Raw genomic sequence first — 25,084 nt, forward strand, 5'->3', positions numbered from 1 at the left:
GGCAAGGCAGGACTCCCAGGGAACAGCATGGGCAAAGGTCGCAGGTGGAAAATGCCTAGAGGGCAGTGGGACCGGGCCTCGCGAGGCACTGGAGGAGTGGGGAGGGTGCACTCCGGGCGGGTTCAGCGGTACACGGCCACGGCCAGTTTGGCCTGTCTTCCGCACGCCAGCCACTTGCACGAAGCCACGAGGCTGGATCTCAGTCCCCGGATGAGGGGCGGAGCCGAGACTCTGGCGGAAGAGCACGGCCTCCGCTCGTGCCCTGTAGCCCACAGCGTGGGAACCTGCGGCCACGCTCGCGACCCGTGGAACCGCCCGCAAGCCCCCAGGCTCCGCGAGTTCTCTGACGTCCCCGCACCCTACCCGCCTGGGTCGTTAGCCCTCGCGGGAGGTCCCCTCCAGGTTCAAACCGGACCAGGCGGAGGACCTGAGGAAGACAGACGCCCGGGGGACGGGTCCCAGAGGCCAGGAGCACTGACCACCGGTTCTTTGGGGGGAAGAGGAGGGAGGCTCTGATGTCCCTAACTGGACAGGGATGGGGGTGGGTAGCCAGGGAGCAGAGGGTGGGAGTGAGGAGCACGCAGATGAACAGATGAACCCAGCCACGGGGCGAGGACACTAAAGGTAGGGATATTGTGAGTTGAGCTGTTTGAGATCTCCTTTGGAAAGAGGTGGGGGGCAGGTGGTCTTGGTTATGAGCATGCGCCTGGAATTAGCCCCTCCTCCATCCGTGGCCCCTCTGCAGCCACTGACCAGCTATAGGCTTTGGGCCGGGCACAGAGCCCCTTTAAGTTCCAGTTTCCTCATCTCTAGTTCTTAGGGTTAAATGACAAGGTGTCTCCTAAAGCTGCATGATGTTTACCACGGTCAGTCGCTCGTTTTCCACGGTGTAGAAGCCCCTGTTATGTGCCCAGCACTATTGCATGTGCTGCAAATACTGCAGGGGAAAAAAAAATAACAGTGGCTCATAGACCCCTGGAGGGATAGGAGCAAACAATACTTTCTTTAGTCTGTTAGGTGGTGGCAAGTCATGGAGAAAAACCACGAAGGGTAAAGAGAGGACAGAGTGGAGAGGGTGCTAAAGTCTGGGAGAACAGTCATGGAAGGGCTCACTGCTGCGTTTGAGGCAGGCCTTGAAGGAGAGAGGGAGAGACAGTTCTAGGCAGCGGGGACAGCAAGTGCAAAGGCCCTGGGGCAGCAACATGCACAGCATTTTTGAAGGACAGCAAGGAGGCTGGTGTGTTTGGAGCAGAGAGAGCAAGGGGGTCTAGGGGTGAGGTCGATAAGGTAACTGAGGGCCAGATGATGCAGGACAGGGATCAGAAAACTTCCGTAAAGGCCTAAGAGTAAATGCTTTAGGCTTTGAGGCCCATAAGGTCTCTGTTGCAACTACTCTGCCATTGTATCAAGAAAGCAGCCAGAGACAAGCCATTAAACCACTACATGTGGCTGTGTTCCAAGACAACTTTACTTACGTAACAGGCACCCTGCTGTGGGGCCTTGAAGGCAAGAGCTCAGCAAAGGAGGAACCAGCAGAGGTGACTGGGAAGGAGCTGGCAGGCAGGAGGGAGGAAAGGAAACCCAGTCAAAAGCCAAACTCAGCATATTGAGTAAAAGCAGGAAGCCTGAGTAATTGCAAGGCTCTCAACCTGCAAGGCAGGAAACTCAGGGCTCAGGAAGCAAGGAGTTCCGATTGCTCGTAAAGGGTTTTTATGGGATAAATACGGCAGTGATCTGGCTTTTAGAGCTGGTTGGGTGTCTAGTGGTCATTTTTATTTGGATCAGGGTGGCTAAGTCAGGGGGACAAGGACGTCCAGAGAGACTTGAACAGGCATGAACAGACTTGGCGGTTGGGGGATTGGCTGGTGACCTCTGCTGATTTCTGAGAAGAGCTGTGAGTTCCTGTAAGGTTAGGTTAAGTGTCCTTTATGCACCTGCGTTGACCTGTCTCCATTCTGTTCTTGATATAAGTGACTCCCTTTGCGTTTGGTTCGATACCCAGGGGGAGCATCCTGGAGTCAGGGAAGCAAGGGGTCCCAGGAAGATGAGTGAGTGACAACTGTCCTGCTGTTGCTGCTGCCTTAAGAGAACCCAGGGCCGGCCAGGGGTGTGATGTCTCGGGGATCACCTGGAGGAAAGCAGCCTCGGGCAGGTGGGGGTGGGGTGCCGAGTGCAGCGAGGCCAGCAGTTGGAGATGGGAGAGAAATAGGGGGACTTGGGTGTGGTGGGAGGGAGAGATGACCTGGGACCTGAGGCTCAAGAAGGGTGGGGGTGGGGGGTTTGCTTTCTGTTTTTAATTTTTTTTAATTTTGTTTTTTAACATTTATTTCATTTTGAGAGAGAGGCAGAGTGTGAGTGGGGAAGGGGCACAGAGAGAGGGGGACAGAGTATCTGAAGCAGGCTCCAGGCTCTGAGCTGTCAGCACAGAGCCTGATGCGGGGCTCGAATTCATGGACCGTGAGATCATGACCTGAGCCGAAGTTGGATGCTTAACCGACTGAGCCACCCAGGCGCCCCTGCTTTCTGTTTTATAAAGTTGGAAGAAATAACCGCCTGCTTAAGTGCTCATGGGAATGGCCTTGTAAAAAAGGGGGAAGTACTGATGGGGGAGTGGTTTCTGGAAGCAAGGACATGGCCCTGACCCACCATAGCCTGTGTCCCACCCCCCAAGCTCTGTGTCCACGTTCGGGCCTGAGTCTGCCGTGGGGCTGTGGGGGTCACGGGTGCCTGTCTTGATGTCCAGAATGGCACCTCAGAGGCCAGTGGTGGCTCTGGGTGCTTTCCTTGGGGAGGTGAGATGGGATGGCCCCCAGAGTGCAGGGGAAGGTCAGCCTGGGAATAGGACCGCACGGGATGGGGCGGGGAGTTGGGGGGAGGGCGGGGGGGGGGGGAGGCTGTGTCCTGGAAGCTGGCCAGGAAGGAACACGGAGGCATTTCTCTTCTGTTGCCCTATTTTGTGAGTGCAACAGAAAGTAAGGTCTGCCGGGGGGAGAGGGGAGGGGAGAAGAGGTGGCAGGGGTTTGAGGACAGAGGGCAAAGTGTGAATTGGCATCTAGGAGGGAGGGGGGAGAGAACTAGTCTCATTCTCCAGCAGCCTTTGCACCCACGTGGGATCAAAGGCGGTCATTTGGAGCGAGGCTGCCGGTGCAGCAGAAGGGTGAAAACCAGTCATCAGTGTTGTGCAGAGGGAGGAGGGGCGCGGTCCAGGGGCGAGGTGTGCGAGCGGGTGTTTTTACGTGGAGGGAAGGGAGAGACAGCAAGCAGCAAGGGACAGTCAGAGGTGGTGGGGCCAGAGGATGGGGTCTGATGGGGGAAAGACCACCGGCATGGGGCACTAGAAAGTGGGGGTGGGCTCCAGAACTGGAGCAGGTACAGTTATTTAGGATGCTAGAGCCTGGGGGCACCATGGGAGCGGATGGCTGAGGTGGGACAAAGGGCAAGATGGCAGGAAAGGAAGAGGTCAAGGATTCCGCAGGCCAGGAGTGAGAGGCATCAGCCATGTGGACGGTGAGATCGCCAAGGACTGAGGCGTGTGTTGGCGACTGCCACAGTGAGCCAGAGCTGAAACCTTCAAGGAACGAGGGGACGGGGCCTGGACTGTTTTCAGTCCCGTTCAGCTTTGGGCTGCAGTGTTCTGGGGTCGGTGGGGAGAAGGAAGGAAGTGGTCTGAGAGAGCCCCCCACCCCCCGCCAGGAGGGCTGTCTGGGAAGCAGGGGCCACAGAGAGGTCTGGGGTCAGCGTTAGAAGGAGGGGGCACTGGAGGATGTTCGAAAATCATCAGGGGAAGGTGGCGGTGTGGGGGCCTGACCAGGACAGCTGGGGCTGAGCCCCAGGGCAAGCAGAGGTGCTGACGAAGGGTACGATGTGGGCCAGGGCTGGGGTGTGGCCCGGTGGGAGCTGGGCATCCTGTCCTTGCCCTTCAGGACCTATCCGATCAAACAGGCCAGACCGCTGGCCTTAGTGTGGACCAAGGACGCCTCCACCTTGGCTTTGCCCTCGAGTCCATGGAGCTGAGACACTACGCCAGCCGCAAGGAGAATGTGCCCCCCAGGCCTGCGACGCCCCTGAGGCCAGGCAAGAGGCTTGGTGGGTCTGGGTTGGATGTGGCAGGAACAGGGTCCCCTCTCGCTATTGGCCCAGAGCTTCTTTTCCGCCAGGCCAGCCCAGGGCCTCGCTAATTCCAGAGGTTGACCGTACAGGGCCAGCTGGGCTGGGACGAAGTCTTCCTAGCCTGGGACGGAGGGAGAGTCAGGATGTCAGGAAGTGAGGCCAGGAAGAGGAGGACCAGGAGTGGGCCTGGTTTCCCCCCCCCCCCCCCACCTCCCCCTGCTCAGGCGCTTGGCTACAGAGCCAAGGCTGGAAGCCGCCCCCAGACAAATTCAGATTCTGATGCACGTGCCAGTTTCTCCCAAGTCCTAGCTGCGTGACTGTGGGGCAAGTTGCCAAACCTCTCTGGGCTTTAGTTCCTGTCTTCAAATGCACACCTCCTATGGCCCAGTATAGCTGCTAGGTCCCCAGGCGTTTCCTGGTCTCCGGCTGACGAATGGCCCCGGGAGCTCGGGAGACTAAGCCCCACCCTGAGTCACCCAGAGCAGCTCTCCTGCAGCTGTTTGCTGTGTGGGTCTTGGCCCTGACCCCAGCGCTGCTTCCCCATCACCCCTGCCCAAGCCAGGAATCAGTCATCCTTGATTCTTCTCTTTCCTTCACGGCCCCCAGCCCCCCAGCCCCGAGCCTCCACGGCAGACCTGCTTCCGCGTCCTTCTCTCCCCCATCCCTGATCCCAGCCCTGCCCTCTCTCACCTGGGATGCCCTCAACAGCCTCTTTACTGTCCCCCTGCTTCCCTCTGCCCTCCTCCCCCCTCGCACCCCAGCCCTGCTCCCTGCAGCCAGGCACCGAGTCAGACCACCCCTCAGTCCTGGCCCCCTCCTGCCTGGCATCCTGTCTCTGACCCGCTCCCCCCAGCCCACCCGAGCACTGACCACTGCGTCCGCCCTCGGCTCACGACTCTGTCCTCTCTTAAGAGCGACGGAGATTTCCGAAGAGCAGAGGTGTTGGCCGGGGCAGCAGACATGGCCGGTGGGTGCGCGAGTGCCCAGCTGAGAGGGAAGGGCCTGCCACCATACGCTCCCCGGGGGCAGAGCGGCACCAGGAGCCCTGCCGGGTCCAGACCAACCTGGACGGCCCGAGCCTCGTCCTGAAGGATACAGCTGGCCGGCTGGTGAACTCAGGCTTGCAACAGCAGAGCAACCTGCAGACCCCGGCCGGCAGGCCCCAGGGGAGAGCCCGAGCACTTGTCGTCCAGCAGAGTAACCTGAGCATAAGGGGGACCAGCTTGGCCGAAGGCAGGAGTCACCTCAGCCCCCGCCTCCGGTCAGAGCTTCAGGGCAGCTTCTGGCCCCACCCGATACCCCAGGGAAGCCCTCTATCCCGAGCGTCGCTGGCTAACCCGCCCTCCAGCCTGAGACAGTCCCGGTGGCTGGGCACAGACACCCCCTGCCCAGACGTCCAGCCCGCTGCAGGCTTCGCCTCTCTCAGTGGGCACACACTTCCAGGCTCCGGACCCTGGTGTGTCCTGGGGAACTGGCCCCCTAGGCTCATGGGGGAGCCCCTCACCCTGGAGGACCTGACTGTCCCGGTCCAGAGCCAGGCTCGGGCCCCATCCCAGACTGCCTTGCACCAGCTGCTGGCCTCTGTGCGACACCTGGAGCACGAGGTCGCCTGTCTCGGGTGCCGGGCCTCCCAGGAACCCCCAGGCCCTGCTCACCGGGACCCCGGGACCAGCAGTGGCCGGGCCCTCCCTGCCCACCGCCAGCCCGGCCAGCCTGTTCTTGCATCCTGGGAGGGGAGGGAGAAACCCGTGCGAGGCCTCAGGGAAACTGCGGATTTCCCAGGGACACAGGGGGCCCAGGCTGGCCTCTCGGACGGTCGGGCAAGCAGTAAGCCTGCGTCACCGGAGGCCACGCTGAGGATGCCGATGGGGGACCTCCTCGGCCCTAAGCAGGGGGCCCTTCTGGCCAACCCCGCGAGGCAAGGAGAGAACTTCTCCCCGGGGCCTACATATGGCAGCAGGCCGAAGAAGGACCCCCGGCTCCCTCCAGGGGTGGGTAACAGGGAAGCCAGACCGTGCTCTGCAGCGTGCTGCAGTGCTGCCCGGGGCGGCCCACCTGGGCAGGAAGGAAGGGAGGTGGCCCTGCAGGAGAGGACAGCTTCCTGCCCACCAGATGCAGCCCCAGCAAGGAGCGCCCTGCAGGTAGAGGCCAGAGGAGGCCGGGCGGGCGGGGGAGCCGGGGGACCTCAGGAGTGCTCCCAGGAATTCCCTTTGCCAGCTGGCCGCCGCTCCCCTGTTACCCTCCCCGCCCCCAGGAAGGGAGGCCGGGGACAGGCAGGCTTGGTGTCCCGTCCTGCTTGTTCTTCAGCCTGAGAACCGCGTCCTGTTCTTTTGCTTTCCAAGAACAAAGCCCGAAACGTTGGGAGCCTGGAGTCCGGGACGGCCCGGTGAGGCCATGGGCTGTGGGGGTGCGGAGGGGGGATGCCAGCCACACTCCTGGGACAGCTGCTCTCCAAGTTGCCTGGCAGGCCCTGGGCGGGGGCAGATCCACACAGGACTTAAGGCAGGAGGGGACTTCCTTCACCCTGTCCCTGCTGGGGGGTGTTTCAGATGTTTCAGAGCCTGGTGGCATCGGGTGCGGAAGCGGCGGGCCGTGGCCGCGGCGGTGGCCCTGGGCCGCCGGCGGCTGTTGCGCAGGGGCCTGCGGGCGCTTCGGTGGGCACTGCGGCTCCGGGAGGCCCAGCTGGAGGTGGCATGGAAGCGACACACTCAGGCCCTGCTGGCCCAGAGCTTCCGAAAGGTCCGGGGCCTCCAGGTTGGGCCGTGGGGAGGTGATGAAAGGCTGGTATGTCTGGGGAGGAGGCCACCTGTTTTATACCTCCTGAGTGATCAGCAGTACAGCAGATGGTGGCCCGCCCAGACACCTGACCCAGCTCTGCCCGAGTTTAAATCCAGCCTCTGCTACTTTCTTTTTTCCACAAATTTTTTGCTGCGTGGCTTTGGGCAGGTTACTTAACCTCTCTGTGCCTTTGTGTCTTTAGCCCCGAAATGGGATAAAAATAATAGTACATACCTCTCAGGATTGTGGTGAGGTTAAATTAATAAATACAAAGGACTTAGGACCCTACTTAGCACATAGCAAGCACTCTGCCAGATGAGTAGCTGCTATGTTTTTCTAACCGTTAGCCAGCCAGGACTGGGAGGGCGCGTCTGTGGTCTTCCCTCCTTGGGAAAGGAGTGCCCTGGGAGGGCCCATCTCCAGGTTTTGCCCCCCAAGGAAAGCGCTGCATTTCTCCACGTATTCGTTAATTCCCAAGGTAGTCTATAGGTTAAGACTGGAGACTTTGGAGTCTCACAGAAATGTCCCACTCCTGTCCACCATTGGGGCACATTTGAGGCTATGGCCCACATCCTTCTTTCCCTTCTCTCTTGCCCCAGTGGAGAAACCAGGCTCTGCAGCAGAAGCAAGGGCAGCCCCGCATCCAGGCTGGGCCGGGACCCCCACCGTCTGGGACGGGCCAAGGCCAGAGCCCCTCAGGAAGGGAGCCAGTGGCAGACCCTGCCTGGAGAAGCAGGTAGTCTGGGACACCCCAGTAGTCAGTTGGTCAGTGTGGCCTGGGCAGTGCTGGTGGCCTTCCCTCCCCCCCGCTTCCTGCCTCAGTGTCCCCTTCTCGACTCCCCCACAAGAGAACGAGGATGACACCAGCAGATGTGGACAAAGATCTCTGCTCAAGTATGTCCACTGCAACAGTATTTATACTAGTAAAAACCTCAAAGCAGCCTAAATGCCCGACAGCGATTGAGAAAATTACGGTTTAACAACGTGATGAGCATTTGGCAACCGTTCCGTGTGACGTTTGTCAAGACTTTAAAATTTTCTCCCCGTTCTTTTTTGGTAAATTTTTCGTATCTAGTGTCTTTTATTGGTGTTATTTCTAATTATAACAGTCACGCGTGCTTGCTTTGAAGAACATTCCAAATGGTTGAAAGTTTCATCCCTCTCCCCATGTAACTCCCTTCCTAGAAGTAGTTTCACGGGTATTTGCACGGAATTTTTGCTGACAAGGAAAAATGGTTATGATGACGCTAAATGGGGGGGGGGGGAGAATGAAAATAGTGTGTAAGATATGTTTTCTGCACGTGAAACAGTACAGAAGGAAAAATCTGTTGCTCTATGAGTTAGCACTATGGAACTGCTCACTCAGAGATGGTTAAAGTGGTTAAGTTTTATGTTTGGTGTATTTTACTGCTGTTAAAAGTGAACATAAGTAAATATTTCACACACCCCCCCCCCCCAATTCATGCTAAGATAAGCAGGTCGTGCTTATCTCTGGAGCGGTGGAATTCAAGTTGACTCTTTTCTTCTCTCTTCCCTCAATCTTCCACCATAGGGGTGTTGGTTTTTTTTTTTTCCTCATTTGCAAATTAACTAGATGTGCTTGACATCATTATTCCAATAACATTTGTTTTATTTTATTTATTTCATGTTTATTTTTAAGAGAGAGAGACAGAGTGTGAACAGGGGAGGGGCAGAGAGAGAGAGAGGGAGACACAGGATCCGAAGCAAGCTCCAGGCTCCGAGCCGTCAGCACAGAGCCCGATGCGGGGCTCGAACCCCCCAACTAAGCCACCCAGGCGCCCCACTGATAACATTTATTGTAACACACGTTTGTTGCAAGAGCCCAAATAGCACTGAAGAGAAGGGAGCAGAAACAGAACCTCCCTGCAGACTGCTTAGATAATCGGGGTGAAATGAGAAGGGGGTGGGGGAGGGCCAGCTCAGCGCATGTGCGCTCTCCCTCTGATGCCTGGGCATCGGTTTCTCTCTGGGCAACTTTACTCTCAGTCCAGGGAGTCAGAGGGAGGAGGCGGGAGCCTGGCCGAGACCAGATGGAGGCGATGGAGAAGTACAGATGCTTCAGGCCTTGCAGCAACTGGCTGGTGAGCCATGGGCCTGCGGGGGAAGCAGGGGAGAGGGAGCTGAGCCCCCACACTGGGCAGGGCAGGGGGTCCTGAGCGAAGGTCTGCTGAGCATCTACTCAGACGGCTTTTTGGACATGATCTCATGTGAGCCTTGGGGGACCCGGGCGAGGCACTGTGCCTAGTTTACGGATGGGGAACTGAGGCACAGAGAAGTTAAGTGGCCAGCTGGAGGACACACAGTATGAGAGGCGCACGTCCTGCATTGGTGCCACCGATGCTAGTTCAGGTCCAGCCCAGGCTTGCGTGGCAGAACCAGAAAGTCCCTCAGACATCCCTCACTCACAGGGAAACTGAGGTCCAGAGATGGGGAGCAACATGGCCGCCTCCTGTCCCTGAGCCTCCCCTCTCACTCACTCTCTCTTCTTGCTCTCTGTCCTCGCTTTCCAGGCTTCCTCTTATGGTGCCATCAGAAGCAATGGGCCAGGCAGGAGAGGAGGGTCCAGGGAGAGGCCTCCCGGGCCACGCTGAGGACTCAGAGGAAGGGGAGACCCCCCCAGGCCTGGTGCTCTCATGCTGCAGATGCACCCAAGATGGCCTCGCTGGACACCCAGCAGCAGAGAGCCTGGCTCGGCAGGTAGGGAGAAGGGGAAGAAATGTGGAGTGGGGACCCCTCTCCTGGAGGCAGAGGCTGGGACGCAGCTGGGAGGTACTCTTTGAGTCCGTTCTTGACTCCTGGTATCCAGAAACAGTGATAAAAATAAGAAATGAAAACAGCTGCGGTTTGCTGAGAGCCGAAGGCATCTCCCCGGAACGCTGGGATTTGGTCCAAAGCAAAGCTCAGTGGTGGTCTTGCCCCCCGCCATCCTGGTGGAACCATGGCAGTCACAGAGGGTGTGCTCCAGTCCCGCTGAGTTCAGTGTTGTGAAAGGAAGGAACACAGATCTGTAAGAGGGGTTTTCTCTGGTTAACCTTTTATTATGGGACATTTATATCTTATACAAAAGGAGAGAGAGAGGGTGTCTGGGTGGCTCAGTTGGTTGAGTGTCTGACTTTGGCTCAAGGCCATGATCTCGTGACTTGTGAGTTCGAGCCCCTGCGTCGGACTCTGTGCTGACAGCTCAGAGCCTGGAGCCTGCTTCGGATCCTGTGTCTCCCTCTCTCTCTGCCCCTCCCCTGCTCATGCTCTGTCTCTCTCTGTCTCAAAAATAAAAAAATAAAAATAAAAAATAAATTTTTAAATAAAATTTAAAAATTAGAATAGATACTAAACCCCAGGGTCCCCATCACCCAGCTTCAAGAAAACCACCTCCTAAAAACTCATTTCATCTGTACCCCAACTGTTTCCCCCTACGTTATTTTAAAGCAGGTCCCCCACATCATAGCGTCTCATCCGTAAGTACTTCTGTAGCATCTCTAAAAGATGGGGACTCTTTTCAGTGACGTAACCACAATGCCACGATCACCCCGAAAAATGGACAGTCATTCCTTAACACCAGAGAATATCTGGTCAGCATTCAAATGTTCAATTGTTTTTTATAGGTATGCATTCTCTTATAGTTTGTTTGAACTGGGATCTAAATAAAGTCCACATGTTACAGTCTTTGAAAACGATTCCAAAATAAGAAATACAAAATATTTTGAGGGGTGGTCACTCACCAGAATACATGTCCAGCTTCCTAAATGACAACCCAGAAGAGGCCGACATTCATTCAAACGCCAAAACTTTGTACTGTGTTTTTAAAGAATCAGTTTCTTTTCTTTCTATTGTACCCAAATAGTGCTTGATTAATGGGGACTTTTTTTCTGACAGCCCACAGACTACTTATAGAAAATACTAGTTGTTGAAACATTAAATGTAATATTTTCTCTTTGGAGTACTTGAAGAAATTAAAATAGATGTTGGGGGGGGGGGTGGGCCTGGGTGGCTCAGTTCCAACTTCAGCTCAGGTCATGATCTCACCGTTTGTGGGTTCGAGCCCTGGGTTGGATTCCAAGCTGACAGGGACAGCCTGTTTCGGATTCTCTCGCTCTCTCTCGCTCTCTCTCGCTCTCTCTCTGCCCGTTCCCAACTCGTGCTTTTTTCTCTCTCTCAAAATAAGTAAATAAACGTTAAAAATAACATAAAATAGGTGTTAGAATTTGCAATGTTCATTAGATTCACTTAAAATATGATCTATTGCCTTCAAAAAGTAAAGAAAGAAAGGCAACATGTTAAAGTTGGCTGGAATCTTTAGCAGGCTCCACACTTACCATGGAGCTTGACTCCGGACTCTCTCCCACGACCCTGCAATCATGACCTCAGCCGAAATCCAGAGTCAGATGCTTAACTGACTGAGCCGCCCAGGCGCCCCTCATTATGGGGTCCCCTCTAGTTTTTTTCTCTGCAGTTATCTGTTGAGGAAACCAGGCCGCTGGTCCAATAGAGTTAACCCGTCGATGTCTGCATCCTGCTGACTGCATGTCTCCCCAGTACGGTTTTCATTTTTCATATATATATTTTTAAGTTTGCTTGTTTGTTTGTTGAGAGAGAGCTCAAGGAGCAGAGAGAGAGAGAGCAAGACTCCCAAGCAGGTTCCACAGTTAGTGCAGAGCCAGATGTGGGGCTCAAACCCACGACCTGAGCCAAAATCAAGAGTCAGATGCTGGGGCGCTCAGCTAGTTAAGCGGCTGACTTTGGCTCAGGGCACGATCTCCCAGTTGGTGAGTTCGAGACCCGCATCCGGCTCTGTGCTGACAGCTCAGAGCCTGGAGCCTGCTTTCTCTGCTGCTTCCTTACTCGTGCTCTGTCTCTCAAAAAGAAACATTAAAAAAAAAAAAGAGTTGGATGCTTAACCGACTGAGCCACCCAGGCATCCCCCCCCCCCCCCACACACACACCGCCAAGTGCAGTTTTCCATGAGACCTTTGAGTGAAGGTTGCTGAGCTAGACTGGGGTTCAGCGGAGACGTGAGGCTGGGTGCTTGGCCGGTTAGTTGAGGGAGAGCCGGCAGGAGAGCTCCAGGCGAGGGAACAGCACAGGCAAAGGCCTGTGACGGAGGAGCATGAGAAGCGCAAAGGACACCAGTCAAGTTGGAGCCCCGTGGTCCAGGGTGGGGGCCGTGCCGGGGCCAGACCTTGCGTGGCCTTGTGGGCCGTGCAGAGTAGCTGACATTTTGTCCTAAGAGCAAGGGGGCAGTCACCGGACGATTTCAGCAGGGGAGCGAGATTGACCGCGTTTGAGATTTGAAAAAGATAACTCTGGCAACTGAGCAGCGGCTGTCTGGAGAGCCGTTGCAGGGGGCCGGGCAGGAGGCTGCCGAGGCCATCCGGGCACCCAGAGGCCCGGGTGTGGCGGCCTGAGCAGGTGGCGCAGTAAGTCCTTACAGCTGCCCCATTTTACATCCGGGAAGCCTGAGGCTCTGAGAGGTGATGCGGTGTGGGGCAGGCGGCTGTTGCTGCAATCATCGCTCTTAGTACCAGCACCTTCTCTCGGCTCCCCAGGTGCTTTGGGGCCTGGCAGCAATTTGTGCAAAGAGGGGCCCGGTACCGGGACCGCCTGGCTCACCGTCGGGCCAGGACCCTGAGGATATGTCTGCAGCAGTGGGTGCGAATGAAGCAGCTCCAGGCTTCAGATGGAGCGAAGGTGACCCAGCTGTCCCTCTGCCGGCAGAAGGCAGGTGAGCAAGCGAGTGGCGGGCGGAGGGGCTCCCTTTCCCTCCCACCCCAGCAAACAGCGTCACCTAAGCTCCGTCTGTGATGGGCCCCAGTTGAACCGATGGCTTCTTGGGATGGGGGATGGTGACGCAGGGAGCTTTCTGGGGGGGGTGCAGTCTGACGGTGCAGTCTGATGGACTCCAGGCGGGGTCCCCGGAGTGGGCAGGCTGTGGCTGGGCCCCATTCTCACCCCCAGTCGTGAGCTTCTCTGGACAAGGGACTTTGTTCTGTCTTCTACCAGAGGGGGATGTGGTCCCTGCTCTCAGGAAGCTCCTGGTCTGGGGGACACACAGACCTTGTCCCCCACCCCAAAATCTGAAAGGGAAAGATGGGGCCTCTGAGGGGAGGATTTGGAGGCAGTGGGAGGAGGCAGTGCCTGGGAGGGGAAGGGTCCTCAGGAGGGGCAGGGGGAGGTGAGGCAGCAGCCTCTGTGACAGCCTCTGTGACTGCCGTGGGTTCCACCAACAGATTTGGGTGGAAGGAGGTCACTGGGGACGGGACTGATTCATCCCTCGACTGCTTCTCAGGGAACATGGCCCTCTGCAGCTCAGCCCCTGGCGTGGCCACAGCCCAAGGCCTGGGGACGATGGCCCAGGTGCAAGGTGGCAGCTCCCTGCAGGAAGCCTGCCGGAGACTGGCCCTCCGCCGGGCGCTGCTGCTCTGGAGGACGCGGCTCTCCCAGCGTCGGAAGGCTGAGTAGGTGTCCGCGAGCCTGTGGCCCGGGGCTGGGCCTGGGGGATGCGTACAGGGTGGGCACGTGAGCAGTGCCCAGCACTGGCAGGAGTGCCCCATAGGGAACAGGCCAGACCCCGCTCTTCCCCGTGGCACACTGTGGTTCCCAGCAGGTGTGGGACTGGGGGGAGGTGGCCCAGGGACCTGGAGGCCGTGATGGAGCAGAGAGCTGCAGGAGCCACGGGGTAGCAGGGGACACAAACACAGACTTCTCCCCGAGGGGCTGGAACCCTGATGAGAGAGGTCGGTTTCTTGCTCATCTCCCGGCCGGGCGGGAGCCCCCGGGTGGCAGGAACCGTGTGTGTCTCACCTCTGTCCCCCAGTGCCTGGCAAGTGTCTGGCACGTCAGAGGCATGGGAAAAATCCTGTAAGGGAGAAAGTGCCCCTATCTGCCTCATTATACAGCTAGAGAAACTGAGGCTCCACGGGTCGAACAGCTTGCTCTAAATCACGTCGTGAAGTAGGAGCAAGAGGGTCCCCGTTGCTTTTCCACAAGACAGTCGCGGCCGGGATTCAGAGTCCCCGGGATGGTCGTGGTGGGTGAGGGGAGTGGAGGGGGTCAGGAGGGACCAGCTGCATCGATGATACGACAGGTGGAATGTAAACCAACAGTTGTAGGGATAAGAATTCTGTCACTGAACGCCACATGCCTAGCATCCATTATCCCCCGCCCGCTTGGTCCACTGGGACCCTCAGTCTCTTGTAATGTACCCCTAGAACTCTCAGGAAAGTCAGTTCACCGTGATCTCCCAGAAGGCAGCTTTCCCTCCTCTAGTCCATCCTCTACCCTTTGGGCATCAGGGAGCAGTCCGTATCTATCTACAACATAGCTGGGGCTACCCTGTGACCTAGAAGGAGCATTTGGGGGTGCCTGGGTGGCTCAGCTGGTTAAGCGTCTGACTCTTGATTTCGGCTCAGATCTCTCTGAGTTCAAGGCCCACGCCGGGCTCTGTGCCGACAGCGAAGGGCTTGCTTGGGATTCTGTCTCCAACTCTCTCTGCCTCTTCCCCGCTTGCGCATGTGCACACACACCCTCTCTCAAAAATAAATAAACATTACAATAATTGTAGAAAAGAAAGAAAATAAAATGAGTATATGGAACCCACATCTTCTGCTATTTGGAGTTTGGGGAAATGACCTTTCACCAGGCCTCAGTTTCCCTGTCTTCCTAACTGAGCAGAGGCAGAAGTGGTTATACCTGTGGCCTCTTGAATCTGGGGGCCTGGGGCCTGGGGCGCAGCTCCATACCCATCAGCAGTGTGGCAGGGATCAGCCAGGTGATGCAGGTGTAGCAGTGGTCTCAGCCCGAGAGGCTCACGAGGGTCACTCTGGGAGCTTTGGGAAAATTAGGAAGCCCAGGCCGCACCTAGGTTGTTAAGTCAGAGACTCTGGGGCTGGGATCCCAATGGGCCTCAGTACTTCCCAGGACTCCTCAAGAGTCCCACGTGCAGCTGGCTTGAGAGGTGGTGCTCTAGCCTTTGTTTGGCACGCGGTGGCTCCCTTCCAGCTCAGCGCTTTTGCAGGGACCCAGCTGGGGGGTAGCACCTGCTTGGGGCCCAGGGACTCACCTGCCCCTTCCTGTAGCTCCTTCCTCCAGGGCATGCGGCAGCAGATGATTCGGCGTATCCTGAAAGGCTGGTGCCTGAGGGCCTGGGGTCCAGGCACCCCATCAGACAGTGCCAGGACCACCTTGGCCCCGGAGCTCCTGGGCAGCATCCCGGCGGGGGAGGCCTTGCTGGGCTGCAGCACACCCCGAAGCTCACTAGAGAAGGTGAGGGGCCGGGGGTGGGGATGGGCTAGGGTGGCAGGTGGGAGGAAAGGGTGGGGACGGAGCAGGGGCCCGGGGATCCAGGACTCCATCCCTCCTTCCCCAGGTTTCCAGGGCCCCCACCCTCCTGGAGACGCTCCGGCTGAGCTTTGTGTGGGCAGCTGGGCGGCAGCAGAAGAGGCGGTGCCTTCTGCTCTGGCAGGTGCGGGCACAGCAGTCCCGGAGGGCAGCGAGGTGGCACCGATGTACTCTTCGGAGGCGGTAGGGACCCCTCCCCTTGATGGATGAGCCATGCTGCCCGCCACTCCATAGACATCCTGTCTCCCAGCCCCCTTCCCATCAGTCCTTGTCCTTCACCACTGCATCCCTTTGGGGTCTGCATCCTAGAGGGCTCCCATCTCACACCCCCAGACTCAGATCCTCTGGACGTCTCCTGCCCTCTTGGCCTGCCCTGCTGACAGGGAAGGGGGCCTGAGGCACTCTACGGGGTAATCGTTTCTCCCAGAGACTTCGTAGCTGTGGCTCATTCATTTATTCATTTGTAGCACGATGCTTAATTAAGGGTCGGTCTGCCTGGGTTCTAATCCCAGCTCTGCCCCTTGCTGGCTGGCTGTGTGATCTTGGGCAAGTTGCTTAACCCCTCTGAGTCTCCGTCTCTCCATTTGTTCAGGGATAATAATAGTACTCCAATGGGAATCGACAAGGTAGGGGCCTGTAATCCCCTAGCACAGTACCTGGCACATAGCAATGTTTGTCACCAGTGGCTGAGCCCCAGGACTTGGCGCTGGGGTCCAGGATCCCATTTGATCCCTACCGCCTGTCACCGTGACACTCAGAGTAGCGTTTGAGCGGTCCGGCCCCCAGCAGCCCGCCCTCCCCCAGGACGGAAACAGGGAGAAGAGTCACCTGAAGCTCCCGAGGGAGGGGAGGGCTGGGAGAGCCTGGGGTGGCCGTGCCCATCCTCAGGGTGGGCTCTCCGCTTCCTAGCATCCTTCTCGGCTGGAACCACTGGGCAACAGCCCAAGGGGCCCAGAGAGAGCTGGCTGTTGGCTGGGCCTGGGATCGGAGCTGCAGGGCCGCGCTGGGCTTGTGGCGGCGGCGGCTGGCGCAGAGGCTGCAGGCAGAGCGGTGCGTTCGGGCCCGGGGTCGCACACTGGTCCGGGGCGCCCTGCACCGCTGGCACGGCTGCTGGCAGAGTGAGTCAGGGCCTGGGTCCGGGCCCCCGAGGCTGAGAGAAGGGCCAGGGCTCATCAGGGCGACCCGGGATTTTGTGTCCTCCCGCACAGAGTCCGGTGATGGGACGTCCACACAGCTCACCCGGGATGGGGAGGGGCAGAGCAGAACCTGGGGGCGTGGACACTGGGAACACTGCCCTTCCATTCCCCAGCTGTGTGGACCTTACACAAGCCACTTAACCTCTCCGAATCTCAGCTTACTTAGCTGGAAAATGGGAATCGGAGCAGCACCCTCCTCAGGGGGCAGTTGTGGGGACACTAGGAGACCATCCATGCACAGTGTTTGGCTCAGAACCCAGCTCCTCGCGGATGTTCCATCGTCCTCGCCTCCGTCCTCATCCTCATTATCCTCACCTGGCCTTCAGGAGTCATGGGTCTGAGCACTGAGTCATGGTGCCCTCAGAGCCCAACATGGGAGGTGGGGATCGTTGGGGGCCCCTTTCGAGGCTTCCCACTGCACAGATGCATCGTATCGATGGGCTGGCAGGTGGGGACCCGGTGGTTCTGGAGAACCCCTGTCCTGTTCACTGAGGACAGCTGCTGCTCCGGCCCACTTGCTGCCCTGTTATGCTGTCCCGGTGTTGTCAGACCTAGCTTTCAAAGAAAAGCTGGAAGTCTGGATTTTAACATGAATTCTCCTGATTCCTAAACATTGCCAAGAAACGAAAAACAGCGAGTTGGGTTGATCTGGTCATCACTGGACACTTGTAACCGAAGCATTTATCTATCTATCTATCTGTCTATTTTTTAACCTTTATTCATTTTTGAGAGACAGAGAGAGACACAGCATGAGCGGGGGAGGGGCAGAGAGCGAGGGAGACACAGAATCCGAAGCAGGCTCCAGGCTCCCAGCTGTCAGCACAGAGCCCCGACGTGGGGCTCGAACCCACGAACCGCGAGATCGTGATCTGAGCCACAGTGGGATGCTTAACCGACGGAGCCACCCAGGCGCCCCATAACCCCCAATGGTTAGGGGGCCTCCTCTGTCTGCATTTGGCTGAGGAGGGCCCCACAGTCACCCGGGGCCAGAGGGGCGAGGCTGGGATGAACACGCAGTGGCATTTCAGCCTCTCTCTCTGGCCACAGGGCGGCAGCTCCTGCGCGAAAAGTACCAGCAGTGGGTGCAGGTCCAACTCCAGGGCCTGAGGAGGTCCGTGTTCCAGGACTGGCGACGGGCAGCAGCTCATCGGAGACGCACAGCGGCCCGGCCAGAGCAGCCCCTACTGCAGAGGTGGGTGGGCCTTGCTGGTAGGGGGATGAGGGTCACACCCTCTCTGGAAGAAGCAGGGAGAGAGCCCAGAAGGAGCCAAAGAGCCATGACCACCGACCTTCTATTACCTGCTTTGTTTGAGTGGTGGTGGGGTGGGGGGGGGGGGGGTGGCAAGCCTTTAACTCCACCCGATGCCCTGATGAGCCCCAGATCTCCGACTCCCGACCGGGTCAGTCTTTGGTTTCAGAGGACACGGTAAAGATGGGGGAATTCAGCTCCTCAAACACCCACCATATCGTGTGCTCCAATACCACGTGTCGTTCAAACACAGGCAGGCTCTCCTCTATACCATTGCCAAAGGAATGAAATCTTGAACAGAGATGTTCTAGTAAAACGCCTATACGTCATTCGTGCGTATTTAAAAGCAGAGCGGGGGGCGCCTGGGTGGCTCAGTCGGTTAAGCGGCCGACTTCGGCTCAGGTCATGATCTCATGGTCCGTGAGTTCGAGCCCCGCGTCGGGCTCTGTGCTGACAGCTCAGAGCCTGGAGCCTGTTTCAGATTCTGTGTGTCCCTCTCTCTGACTCTCCCCTGTTCATGCTCTGTCTCTCCCTATCTCAAAAATAAATAAAACGTTGGGGCGCCTGGGTGGCGCAGTCGGTTAAGCGTCCGACTTAAGCCAGGTCACGATCTCGCAGTCCGTGAGTTCGAGCCCTGCGTCGGGCTCTGTGCTGACCGCTCAGAGCCTGGAGCCTGTTTCCAATTCTGTGTCTCCCTCTCTCTCTGCCCCTCCCCCGTTCATGCTCTGTCTCTCTCTGTCCCAAAAATAAATAAACGTTGAAAAAAATAAATAAATAAATAAAACGTTAAAAAAATTAAAAAAAAAAAAAAAAAGCAGAGCGGGCAGATGACGCCTCTTCCCACTGTTCAGCCACGAATACCCCGACATTCACGGTGTCCGCACACGGGCCGCCGGCCACAGACCGCCGAGCGGCTGACTCCTGGGCTTTCACCCCTGAGCAGTGGACACCGTTTTTCTGGCCCCTCCTGGAGTGGATGCTGTGCTCCCCTCACTGACCTCCTGCCCCGGAGTGGGCTTGTGAAGGGAGACCAGGCCTGGCTGCTCCCCCGATCGCACTGGGACTGACTGGGACTGGACCCCACATCTGCTGGGTTCCCGCAACCTCCCGGAGAGCCCCTGCCGTGCAGCAGCTCTTAAAAGCCAGCACTTTGACCTGTTACACGTGGGTCCGTGCATTTTAGTTTTTTTAGTGTTTATTTATTTATGAGACCGAGAGGGACAGACCATGAAGGGAGCGGGGGTGGGGGGGGGGGTCAGAGAGAGGGAGACACAGAATCCGAAGCAGGCTCCAGGCTCCGAGCTGTCAGCACAGAGCCCCGACGCGGGGCTCGAACTCATGGACCGTGAGATCATGACCTGAGCCGAAGTCGGATGCCGAACCGACTGAGCCACCCAGGTGCCCCAGGGTCCGTGCGTTTTTTTAAGGTGCAGGGTTGTATGTGCAAAACCACGTATTACCTCTGACATTGTGGAGGGGATTTGCGGGTGTGATTTTGAATTGTGACTTCTGACTCTGAAAGCCCGCAGGGCCCCTCCTCTGCTCCTGTTTTGCAGCCATTTCCAGGCCCCGTGTGGAGTTGTGAGAGACACAGGGGTGTTCCCAGCCACCAGAGCCTTCCGGGATAGCCTGAGAAGGGCCCTGGGGACCACATTTTCCATGTGGCGGGAAGCCGGAGCAGCCAAAGCCTGGGCCCCCGTGACCCACCGGAGAAGCCGTGCACGGGGGGGCCCGACGGACCGGCAGCTGAGGAGGTGAGTGGCTCTGGGCCGGCGCTGCAAAGCCCGCCAGCTGGCGGAAGAGAGAGCAGCTCTGTGCTGGACGCGGTGGGTGCATGGGTCCCACCCACGCTGAGTCAGCAGAGCCCATGCTGCCCAGAAGCTGAACGCCAGGTGGGTGCCCACGGCCCACGGGCAGCCCCGCACTGTGCTTCCCACTGGGCTTGTTTTTGAGGTCTTGAGCTTGTTTGGGGCACAGGTAGAAGGTATTTGGTGGCTGGTGACGGGGCTTCGGAGGCGGGGGTCAGAGGGAGGGGTGATCCCAGCCGCTGGGGCTAGTGCTGGGGTCCAATTCCAGACCTGCGCTTCCCAGCAGTGTGACCCCTCTTTGGGCAAGTCTCTAACTTGAAAGGTCAAAGGAAGAGAACAGGCCTGCCTTATAGACATACTGCACGCAAATGCTCAGTTCAGGGGTCAGAAACACAGCAGGTGCTCAACAGACAGTGCTCTTTCTTGTGAAGGAGGAGGAGGAGCAGTGTGGCCGCAGGACTACCCACTCTCTGTCCCCTCAACGGGGCGCTTTTCCCCGGCGCGTGATGTTCTGCAGCTTTCGGTGTCTGTTCCAACCGGGATCTCCCCAGAAGAGGGATGAGGGGAGGAGCACTGGCAGGGGCTTGGCCTGGGGCAGGGGAGGGCTCCCTACAGCCCACCACAAACATGGGCTCCCGCCTCTCTCCCAGGGTCCTAGAGGCCTGGGCCCAGGCAGCAGCCAGGGGCCGTGTCCAGGGAGCCGCCATCACCCAGTTCCGGCAGGCTGCGTCCAGACGCCTCCTGTGGACCTGCTGGGCCCAGTGGCGGGCAGTGCTGCTCAGTGGGCAATTGGAACCACCGGAGGCAGAGGCCCAGGAGGCCTGCCCGGTTGACCGCAGGCAGCGGCCCGGGGTGGCCAGCAGAGGGCGCCTCCTAGCACTGATGGACACTCCAGCCCCGTGGAAGCAGGTGAGGTAGCCTAGGTGGGGTGGGAGGTCCAAAAATGACCTGAGGGCCAGTGGCCTCACAATCAGCTTGTTTCAGCCCAAGGTGGCAAGCGTGGCTCGATGCTTATCCGGGGGCCCACCGACCTTGGGGACAACACCCCTACCTGGTTGTGGGACAGTCTCCTGGCTCTGGAAGACTGCCATCTTTGGGCCCATCAGCCAGTGCCAGCCCAGTGCAGATCTGCCCCAAAGACAAATGCTCTGGGCACCATCTACCGGGGAGACGGGCACCTAAACTCATACATGTCACGGTGCAACCTAGATCTAGATGGGTGCAGGGGAACAGGAGCAACTAGCAAGTCCTTTTTATTCTTTATTGGAAAAATTACGCATGGTCACTATGGGGAAATCAGGAAATATAAATGGAAAAAAACAGTTTCTTTCATAACCCTCTCCACCCAAAGATAAACCACCAGTCAGTCACTCTCCAGACCAGAAGCAGTTGGTTCTGTGGGTACCTGGCTGGCTCAGTCGGTAGAGCACGTGACTCTTGATCTCAGGGTTGTGGGTTTGAGCCCCACATTGGGTATAGAGATTACTTAAAAATAAAGAAAAATTTGGGGGGGGGGGCACCTGGGTAGCTCAGTCGGTTAAGCATCCAACTCTTTTTTTTTTTTTTTTTTTTAATACTTTACTTATTTTTGAGAAAGAGAGAGACAGAGCATGAACGGGGCAGGAGCAGAGAGAAAGGGAGACACAGAATCGGAAGCAGGCTCCAGGCTCTGAGCCATCAGCCCAGAGCCCGACGCGGGGCTCGAACTCACGGACCGCGAGATCGCGACCTGAGCTGAAGTCGGACGCTTAACCGACTGAGCCACCCAGGCACCCCAAGCATCCAACTCTTAATTTCGGCTCAGGTCATGATCTCACAGTTCATGAGTTTGAGCCCTTCGTCTGTCTCTGTGCTGACAGCACAGAGCCTGCTTGAGATTCTTGCTTTCCCTCTCTCTCCCCCGCTCTCTCTCAGCCCCTCCCCAGGTCGCACATGTGTGCTGTCTCTCTCTCTCAAAAATAAAACATAAAACATTTAAAAAATAATTTTTTCAATTTTAAATATCTTTAAAAGAAAAAAAGCAGTTCTGACACTAGCAAATGGCAACAAGAGCTTGATGGCAAACAGGACTGATTCAAAGCCACAGTGAGAGCCGGGGACAAGGAATAACACAGCATAGCAGCCTTGGGACGTGTCACTGGAGGACACACAGCCCCAGAGTTACTGGCGAGACACTTAGCGTTCCTAAAAAGGAATTGGAATCATCAAGAATCCTGTTTCAGAATGCTAGGAAGCATAAAATAAATTCTAGAAAGAGTCTAAGAACAAAGATTAAATTGTTTTTTTAAATGGAATAAGGGGCTAGCTTGGTTATTTGCAGAATCTGTGTAGTCACACGTATAGGGCTACGGTAACAGCAGATTCTGGGGTTTCAGAGTATTTTATTTCTAGATCTGTGTCACAATTTTATTTTCAGAGTGCGCTTAAGAATATTAACATTCCGGGGGCGCCAGGGTGGCTCAGTCAGTTGAGCATCCGACTCTTGGTTTTGGCTCAGATCATGATCTCAAGGTTTGCGGGATCGGCTCCCACGTCGGGCTTTGCGCTGACAGTTTGGGGCCTGCTTGGGATTCTCTCTCCCCTTCTCTCTCTGCCCCTCTCCTGCTAGCCCGCACTCTCTTCCAAAATAAATAAACATTAAAAAAAATTTTTTTAAATATATTAACATCCTGGGGTGCCTGGGTGGCTCAGTCGGTTAAGCGCCTGACTCTTGATTTCGGCTCAGGTCATGATCCCAGTGTCATGAGATGAGCCCCGTGTTGGACTCTGCCCTGTGCGTGGAGCCTGCTTAGGATTCTCTCTCCCCCTGGCTCTCTGCCCCTCCCTAATTCGTGCGAACATGCACGTACTCTCTCCAAATAAACATTTAAAATCAATAAATTAACTCGCTGTCGTTCCATTCTTATCGGCAAAGGCAGGCGGGGATCCCATTTGCTGGTGGAGAAACAGGCATATGGAAACCAAAAGTAAATGAGAACTAGGGTGCTTGGTTCCAGGCCTCTCCTTTCTAGCACATGAACGCACGCAGCCAGGCAGCCCTCCCCGTCGACACGAGCAGGTCTTTTGCCACCTCATGGTGCAGAGGCCTTCGGACAGCCCCTGGCCTGTAGTCGAGTAGAAGCTGGGGCTCAGGCTCTGGAGTCACACTGCTCCCGAGACAGGGGGCCTCAGACAAGTAATCTCATTCTGTAAAGCCTAAGTGGGGGCAGGGAGGGGGGCAACCTGTTCACAGGCTGTGCTGGCACCGGTACGCTGTCACCAGGTGGAGGCTGTTACTGGCCTGCCCTCCAGCTTGAATTTCCAGCCCCGCTGGGGAGAACGGGGAAGAGGCTGTAATGTGTACCGATGGCCATGCTACACCTTCTCCGTCTCCCCCTGGGAGCCCAGGGCCGCACGAGAGCGGGAGGCCCTGCTTCTGGGGCAGGACAGGAAAGGATCCTGCCAGGTCGCCTGAGCGCCAGGGGGTGCAAACCCCTCGGGTTCAGGTTTTGCTCTCCGGCTGTTCCCTCAGACCCACCGCTGCAGGACGCGGCCCAGCCCAACGCGGCACCACGGCCGCGGTGGACCGAAGGAGCAGAGAGAAATGTCCTGGGCTCAGAGTAAGGAGACCTGCCCCTGGGGTCCATCACCTCGCAGGCCTGGAAATCAGCTTCCGGCAAGGTGGCAAATCCGTTCTGTGTACTTCTTCTTTATTAACCTCTTCTTTCCAGGTGACAGAGAGCCTCCCCTCTGCCGTGCCTTCCAGGTCCAGCTGCAGTGGCCTGGACGCACCGGCCAGGCCCAGGGCCCGCCGCGCGGAAAACCAGGAGGGGACTGCGGCTCTGAGGCCAGTGTCCTCAAAGGCCAAGGCGTGCCCGCTGAGAGGCAGCTAGGGTAAGATCAGCTGCGCGTGCGTGCGTGCGTGCGTGCGGCAGGGCCCCGGGGCTTGCCTGAGCCATGGCCGGAGCTGGGCTCTTCCTGGCCGGCGCTCATTCCTGGAGGATCCTGGGGGATCCGCGGCGCTGCCCTTCTACCTGGTCACGAAGGGCTCGTGATGGTCTGGGCTGTCGGGGTGCTCAGCAGGGCCTCACCCCCCCAGGAGGAGATACCTGCAGCGCTGGCACCTTGAGGCCTTGCTTCGCCGGCTCCAGGGCTCCCAGCAGGCCAGGTGCCTGGCGGCAACATGGCAGCACTGGCTGGACGCTCAGGAAGAGGAGCAGCTGGCACGGACGCTGGTGAGCAGGCTCAGCCCCGCCCCCCCCCCCTTCCCAGCCTTGTGCTGCTCTCCCAGCTCATCTCACGTCAACCCTAACCCCTAGAAATGAAGTCTCCCGAAGCGTCTTGGTCTGCATCCGTGGGGTCAGGCGACGGGATCTGCGTTAACACACCTCAGGGGATACCCCCGTCCCCGCCCCATCACGGCCCCTCTGTCCTGTGCTGCAGGGGTGTAGGGGGAAGACGTGGCAGAGGGGCGGCGGGCCAGCTTGGGGCCTCACCACCTGTCCCCACAGCTCAGGCAGTGGCACCTGAAGCGGGCCTGGCGCGTGTGGCGGCGGCGAGTCCTGCGGCTGCGGGCGGCTCGGCGATTGCAGCAACAGGAAGGCGGCCGGGTCCTTTCCCAGGTACTGGAGGGTACCCCCCCCCCCCCGCCCCGGCAGGCCTTCCCAAACTAGGGCCACACTCGGACATTTCTGAGCTGGGGGCCCCTTCGTTTCCCCGGGAGGAGTTCCTTTGAGAAAACACAGCTTGGATTCTGATTTGGCTGCTGGCCATGTGCTCAGCCCAGTCCTACCCTGCCACTCAGCGTGGGAACAAGGCTCAGTCACAGCACAGCTGCCACTCAACGCTAGCCCACGCTGGGTATGGGTCCCCGGGTGCCCACTCCCTCATCTGCCCCACTTAGAACACAGCTCCCCAGATCACAGATCAGAGCTGTTCTGAGCCTCTGCATTTGGCCTGGGGCAGAGCCGGCTGAGTAGCTGGGGCGGAGGGAGGGATCTCCTATTCCCTCTGGGGACAGAAGGAGCTGAGCACAGGCATTCGCCTAGCACAGACAGCACTGACCCAGGAGGGGGCCAAATAGCCTTTCCTTTCTCCTCTCTGGCTCCAGGCCTTTGAGAAGTGGTGCCAACAGCTGGCAGCCAGGGGCCGGAAGAGAGGAGCCACCAGCAGCCCGGTACCCTCGGAGCAAGGCGGGCATCGGGAGCCCTGGGAGCAGGCTGGAAGCTGCTGGGGTGGACGTGGGCGGGGCAAGTGGCCCAGCTGCAGCTGTGACTTGTTCCCATGGAAAGAAAAACAGAACTGTGCCCAGCCTTCGTAAGGAAGGAACCACGTCCCACCCATCCGGGGAGTGCAGGCTCAAGCCACCAGGCACTCATCCCACAGCCTGGGGACAGAGCTCTGAGGGACAATAAAACACCCTCCTTGGCCCTAGCTGCTTCTCTTGCTCAGCCTCTCCTAAGGGCTGCCCCTCTGCCTCAACCAGCCACCCTGGGAAGGAAGAGGGTAGGTAACCCACGACTGTGCCTGCCTCTTCTGCCATCAGGCTGCTCTTTGGACACCCACCCCCACCCTTGCTGAGCCAGCGAAGACCAGCAGGCAGGGACGGG

General features: G+C 57.9%; 1 protein-coding gene across 5 annotated transcripts; it reads left to right on the forward strand.

The window, feature by feature from the left end:
• Positions 1 to 313: 313 nt before the first annotated feature.
• On the forward strand, positions 314 to 24,908 carry CC1H1orf167 (chromosome C1 C1orf167 homolog). Of its 5 annotated transcripts, none has more exons than XM_045475635.1 (22): positions 334 to 484; positions 1,972 to 2,048; positions 3,924 to 4,086; positions 5,023 to 6,251; positions 6,453 to 6,496; positions 6,660 to 6,849; positions 7,488 to 7,624; positions 8,896 to 8,990; positions 9,420 to 9,606; positions 12,453 to 12,628; positions 13,193 to 13,361; positions 14,982 to 15,168; positions 15,272 to 15,426; positions 16,153 to 16,361; positions 17,487 to 17,631; positions 19,245 to 19,442; positions 20,147 to 20,405; positions 23,008 to 23,095; positions 23,207 to 23,369; positions 23,575 to 23,710; positions 23,987 to 24,097; positions 24,586 to 24,908. In XM_045475635.1, the coding sequence occupies exons 3-22, from the start codon at positions 4,005 to 4,007 to the stop codon at positions 24,793 to 24,795; spliced, it is 4,170 nt and encodes a 1,389-aa protein (XP_045331591.1). In that variant the 5' UTR covers positions 334 to 484; positions 1,972 to 2,048; positions 3,924 to 4,004; the 3' UTR covers positions 24,796 to 24,908. The 5 variants fall into 5 exon arrangements, with proteins under 5 accessions (XP_045331595.1, XP_045331591.1, XP_045331590.1 ...); XM_045475636.1 differs by lacking the exon at positions 334 to 484 and adding an exon at positions 553 to 1,538; XM_045475634.1 differs by lacking the exon at positions 1,972 to 2,048.
• Positions 24,909 to 25,084: the final 176 nt, after the last annotated feature.

This window comes from Leopardus geoffroyi, chromosome C1 (assembly GCF_018350155.1).
Source record: "Leopardus geoffroyi isolate Oge1 chromosome C1, O.geoffroyi_Oge1_pat1.0, whole genome shotgun sequence".
NCBI lineage: Eukaryota > Metazoa > Chordata > Mammalia > Carnivora > Felidae > Leopardus > Leopardus geoffroyi.